Below are 6,632 nucleotides of genomic sequence, written 5' to 3'. Positions count from 1 at the left end.
ATTGACCATGCCTAAATATCGACGAAGTTGTTTTACCGTCGTCGGCTGTCCAAACTTCATAATCGCCTCGACACGATCAGCTAAGGGTTTAATACCGCGTTCATTGACCGTATAACCGAGAAAGGTGATTTCCGAAACTCCAAAAATACATTTCGCAGGATTAATTACGACTCCAAACTTGTTTAAACGTTTAAACAAAATGTTTAAATGTTCGTAATGCTGCTTTTCATCGGCCGACGCTATCAAAAAATTGTCAATAAACGCGTACACGAAATTTAAACCACGCGTGATTTCGTCGACGAATCTCTGACATGTCTGCGCAGCATTACGAAGTCCAAACATCATATTCAGAGCTTCGTATAAACCAAACGGCGTCGCGATAGCCGTTTTCTCGATATCTTTGGACGCAACGGGAATCTGGTGGTACGCTCTCACCAGATCGATTTTAGAAAATACCTTTTTCCCGTGCAATTGTTGTGATAAGTCCTCAATATGCGGCGGAGAATACCGATCCGGTATCGTACGAGCATTCAGCGCCCGATAATCTCCGCAGGGTCGTATGCTGCCGTCCTTCTTCGGAACGACATGCAGCGGTGATGCCCAAGGACTCTTCGACGGCCGGATAACACCTTGCTGGAGCATCAGGTCGAACTCCGCTTTGACCTCCTTGAAACGGTCAGGTGCCAGGCGACGAGGTCTGCAGAAAATCGGCGGTCCAGGCGTCGTCTCGATATGGTGTCGCACATTATGTTTTACGGTGTCCCTTCCAAAAACCGGCGGTCGTGTCAAATCCGGATACTCAGCAAGAAGCCGATTATATCCCGAATCACCGTGAATTGTCTTGATCGAGCCAGGTTCCTCGTTGTCGACAGCAAATCCCGTCATAGACAGATTGGTCACGGAGTCGACCAAACGTTTATTTCGTGGGTCCACCAACAGTCCATAAAAACATAAAAAGTCCATACCAATGATAGGCGTACTAACGTCAGCTATCACAAAACGCCACTTGAAACTTCGACGAAGCTTGAAATTCAAATCCACCGCAATCGTACCATACGTCGCGATCTTAGATCCGTTGGCCGAGAAGAGTTCGTAATCACACTTTTTACACGGTCCGGATAACCGATGACGTGGATACACGCACAGGTCCGCACCCGTGTCCACCAGAAAAACTATCTTTGAGCTTTTGTCGGTCACGAAAATGCGGCGAGATGGAGAACCGTCGTCGCTTGCCGCATCTACGGACGGCTCTTCTCGTTTCCCGACACCCAAGTACAGGGTGCCCGGCATTTCGTTGCACGTTCTTTAAAATTTTCGTGGTACCAACAAAGACCTGACCTTGAACCTTCTTTCGAATGTGATAATCCTTCTCGGCTCCGTGATCGTCTACGTTGACCAGATCGCGAAAGAGACCGTCGCCGTTGTTTAGTCAGGGCGCCAATCTGCAAACGCAGTTGCTTAATCTGCTCTCGCAGTTCGCAGATTTCACTATTCCCGGACACAGATGCGATGCTTCCACCCTCTGGTCGAATCTCATGGATGCGATCCGCCATCTCCGTCAGCGCGGTGATATTTGTTTCCGACGTAACAGCTAGAACTCGCTGCGTGTTAGCCGGAAGACGATTCTTCCACAATGTTATGATGAAATCGTCGGGCGTTGACGCGGTGGCCAGCTTCTTCAAATCCCTGAAGAACTGCGACGGCGTCCGGTCACCAATTTCTTCACTTTCCATCAGCTTCCTCACTCGCGAATTGTCCGACTCTGCGAGCCTCTTAATTAACTCGCGTTTCAGAGCCTCGTATTGGCCTTCATCCGGCGGATTTAACACAACATCTTCAATTAGTTCAATATATTTCTCACCTAGATTCGCGATTGTTACGCTGAATTTTGTTTCGTCTTTCACAATACGCGCGGATGTAAAATACGCCTCCAGCAACTTAAACCACAACACGATTTTATGCGGCCAAAACTGCGGAATCCGCACATTCTGCTGGCTCACTATGTTCACATTGTCAAGGTCCCCATTACCGGGTCCATCGTGTCCACCACCGGGAAGCGACATTTTCGCAACACTCACAGATCAAACACTAAAAACGAAAATGTACTGCTCGACAGTCTCACACGTTCACCTCCTTACACCGAAATCACGTCGGGGTCACCAATTGAGGTGTATGACGTGGAGATTAATAATTACACACTATGGACCTATCACTAATATTTATTTATACTATTTACAAGATGATTCAAATAGAATCTATGAAAAGTAATGTTTTACTTTCATGAACCGACCCTTTCGTTAAGGGCAGCGCAGTCGAATCGTTTGGTGTTTGACTCTCGAAAGGCAACCACGGAATGCCCACTCTGGTCCGCAATCCTTGTCACCGTAAGGAAAAACCATGTCGTAAACCAGAGTGAGACTTTTCAGACCCGAGAAACAATTTTCACCCAAACATCTTGACTCATCCTTGCACATGGCTGCAAGCACTTCAAGGCCCAAGGCCTTTCCTTTAGCAAATTCGTAGGCCCTATACAGGGTGTAACAAAAATGTCGCAGTTCCTTAAAAGGGGCGATTTAGGGGGTGATTTGAAACAACTTTTTCCTTAGCGAAAATGTAAGATGAGGCTTCGTTAACGAGTTATTAACGAAAAACACCGGCCAATGAGAGCGCGAGTTTGCCGCCCGAGCGACCGCGGTAGCGTTGGGTACGCGCGCTAGATGCTACAGTTGTACTCCGAACAAGAAAGTCGTCATACATCGAAGAAAATAGCATTAGTATGAAAACTGAAAGCGACATAATAAATAACACCGAGTCCTTTTTTTGTTTATCACTTGAAGTGAATAATTACTTAAAATCGAGGAAAACTACGTGCAACGTAAAAATACGAATATGTAAATCTCTTATTCGCATAACGTATAAACGAAAAAGCAATACAACGAAAAATAAAGGAAGAAGAGAACAAACTTCACCTGTAGTTTGTAAACCTGTGTTACTGGGTCACTGTACCGATCCTGGTCATCGACTGTCGAAATGGTTTATGCTAGGGCACGCGTTTAGGTAATTTATGGCTTTATTGCTTTGGTTTCGAAGGAGACATGATCTCGGAGTGTCCGAACAAAGAAGGTCTGAGGTGCTTAAACTACGTGGGGGGTACAAGGAGCTTCTTTGGAAAAATTCTACCCTGCCATAAACCATTCCAGAGGTCGATGACCAGTATCGGTACAGTGACCCAGTGACACAGATTTACAAACTACAGATGAATTGCATTTAATTCATTAATGATTATTATTTTTTAAATCTAACGCAGACTACTTTCAACGTTTCTATCTTCAACGTTAATTCTCCAATTCTCCGTTCATTTCTTTTGTTGCATTGCTTTTTCGTTTATACGTTATGCAAATATTTTCACACTAATGTTATTTCCTTCGACGCATGTCGACTTTCTTGTTCGGAGTACAACCGTAGCGCCCAGCGCGTACCCAACGCTACCGCAGTCGCTCGAACGGCAAACTCGCGCTCTCATTGGCCGGTGTTTTTCGTTAATAACTCGTTAACGAAGCCTCATCTTACATTTTCGCTAAGGAAAAAGTTGTTTCAAATCACCCCCTGAATCACCCCTTTTAAGGAACTGCGACATTTTTGTTACACCCTGTATGGCTAACAGCCGTGCGCGTTCGCTCGACCCAACTACCTGGTCGAGTACGCTACATATTTTTTCACTGAGTGTTCTTTATCAACAGGCCCATAATGATCGATGTGCAGCACAGAAAATGGTACATCTTTTGGTATAGAATGTAGGACGCCCTCGGTCTTTCCCGATGTAGGCGAGTATGAAATACATTTCAGGCAATTTTTTATGTGAGCGTCTACTTTTTGTTTTAATTTTGGGAACCAATAACTCTTTAATATAGTTTCTGCTGTTTTTTCAACTCCTAGATGACCCATCTGGTCATGATATTTAAACAGAACATTTTTTTCCATGTTCTCAGGTACATAAAAAAGTAAATCATTGTCTCGTTTTCGATAAATTAAACCGTTTCTCATTTCATAAAAGAAATCTTCACTTTTCTCAAGCTTACTGACTAATTGTTTAATTAAATTATCTTGAGATTGACATATAGCTAAGTTATGTTCAAAAGGATTATCTTCGATAACATGGATTTCAAATGATCTGCTGAGCGCATCTACATGCTTCATTCTATCCGCCGATCGATGCACTATCGTATAATCAAAATTTTGTAAATCCAACGCCCATTTCGCGATTCGCGGATTGATGTCTTCCTTTTGTAATGTTAATTTCAATGAATTACCATGCAAGTATATTCTAAATCGTCTTAACGCATATATAACGGCCAATGTTTCAAGCTCAAAACTGTGGTATCGACTTTCAGTGTCTGTTGTTCGCTTAGAGAAATATAGCACAGGATGAAATTTTAAATCATTCTTTTTCAGTACCAAAACAGCACCAAAACCTAAAGAGCTAGCGCCGCAATGTAATTCTGTATCATCATGCGGATTGAAAATAGACAATATAGGGGCTGATATTAATTTTGACTTTAGATTTTCAAACGCATTCAATTCAAACACAGTAAATTTAAATTCAACACCAGTCTTTAGTAAGTCATACAGCGGCATAGCGAGCAAAGCAAACCCCTCTATGAATTTCCTAAAATAAGAACAGAGCCCAATAAAACTTTGTACCTGACATACGCTTTGCGGCACTGGAAAACGTAATACTGCTTCAATCCCGGTTTTAGACGGACTTATACCTTCTGACGAAATGCAATATCCTAAGTATTCAATCTTTCTATGTAAGAACATACATTTATCTATTCTTAACTCTAACTTATTATCAACCAGAATTTTAAATACACGCTTGAGAACTTTAAAATGATAATTTAATGTTTCTGTCGCTATCAGAAAGTCATCAATATATGCTACCACATCACCAGCTCGAATGAATTCCTCCAATAACTCGCTTACATATCTTTGAAATGTCGTAAGTGCTGGCTTTAGACCAAAAGGCATTCTACAATATTCAAATTGGCCAAATGGGGTGATAAATGCAGTATACTTTATAGAGTCTTCCGATATACTTATATGATAAAATCCGTCTTTAAGATCCAAAATAGTAAAATACTTTTTATTGTGTAATACACCTAGCTGATCTTCAATTACAGGGATAGGATAATTATCCTGATCAATAGCTTTGTTTAGGGATCTGAAATGCACATTCTATATTCGCCATTCTTTTTGCGCACAAGAATAATCGGCGAAGCAAATTCTGACTTACTAGGACGAATAATATTTTTCTCTAATAATAAATCTAAAATTTTTCTTAATTGCTCTTTCTCTGCATAAGAAAGTCGACGCGGAGAGAAATGAAAAGGTTGCAATTCTTTAACGTTTAATCTCAGCTCAGCCTTAATTTTTGGTTCTTTTGGTCTCAATGGTTTTACACAATATTCTTCAAATAAATTTTTAACTTTTAAAGTTTGTGAGTGAGGAATATCAGCATTAACATTTATCTGAGGAATAATACTAGTGGCAGGCTCAACTATATCGATATTTAATATCTCTGAAATAGCATTTTCTTGGACACCTGTCGATGAAATGCACAGTGTCACATTAAGCAATCTTAAAACATCTCTACCAATTATTGCAGTAGACGACATGGTTTCATCCGAAACAACATAAATTAATACATTCTCTCGAGCAATATTGACGTAGCGTATGTTGGCCTGAACAGTTCCTACAACTGAAAGTTTGCTGACATTAATACCTTGGAAAACATTATCGCCAATAGTATTACGCTGAATACAGTTATGCGGAATGAAACTTTTCTTCATAAAACTGATTGGACTACCGGTATCGATTAAAACATTTAAAGTTAAAGTCAACTTGACATTACCATGATCTAATTAAAAAATAATCGCTTTCTGAAATTCGCTGTCAGTGGAAAAATTTTGTGTGATACAATTTAACTCTTGCGTATCTGGCTTTCTTTTACATTCTCACACTGTATGTCCTTGCTCGCCACACTTGAAGCATGAGCCTTTCTCTCGTGGAGGCATTTACAGTCTTTTGATGTATGCCCATATTTGCTGCAATTGTAGCACCGAATTTTAGTCTGCATGCTCGCGACGTCCCTCGATGAAGTACCCTGTTCCTGAGGTATCTTGTCCCGCGCTGACGGTGAATTTCCATTGCGTCTGCTTTCTGTGGCCGGAGTCTTCGCCAATCTTCCTGACGCCTCCCACAAACTGATGTTTTCAAAGGCAGTAAGCAACGACGATTTTGAATCAAAGCGGTGAAGCCGTGCTTGATTCCGTAGTAGCACATTCGGTATTCCATCGACAATACACTCAATCAATTCTTCTTCATCGACTGATATGCTGTTTGCCAAAATGATTTTGTCGTGAACGTACGTTGCAAAGTCCTCTGTAAGATGCCACGTCCTCTCCTCGAACTGACGCCGTAGTTTTAGCTTACTTTGTCGCGGATCAAATAATCGCTTCATCTCTGCTAAAATTTGTGCAACCGTCCATTCAACGTGCTCTGGACGAGACTAAAACCAGCTCAACGCCTTATTTTTCAGCCGCATTCCCAGCAAAATTTTAGCTTCTCTTTCT

At 41.6% G+C, this 6,632-nt stretch overlaps 1 protein-coding gene across 1 annotated transcript; it reads right to left on the bottom strand.

The window, feature by feature from the left end:
* Positions 1-1,238: 1,238 nt before the first annotated feature.
* LOC143185946 (uncharacterized) lies at positions 1,239-2,063 on the bottom strand. Its single transcript, XM_076389281.1, has one exon. It carries the CDS (start codon positions 2,061-2,063, stop codon positions 1,239-1,241), a length of 825 nt encoding a protein of 274 aa, XP_076245396.1.
* Positions 2,064-6,632: the final 4,569 nt, after the last annotated feature.

Source organism: Calliopsis andreniformis, chromosome 12 (assembly GCF_051401765.1).
Source record: "Calliopsis andreniformis isolate RMS-2024a chromosome 12, iyCalAndr_principal, whole genome shotgun sequence".
In the NCBI taxonomy this organism is placed as follows: Eukaryota; Metazoa; Arthropoda; class Insecta; order Hymenoptera; family Andrenidae; genus Calliopsis; species Calliopsis andreniformis.
Note: the sequence above shows the minus strand (reverse complement) of the source record. Positions and strands in the feature narration are given on the sequence as shown.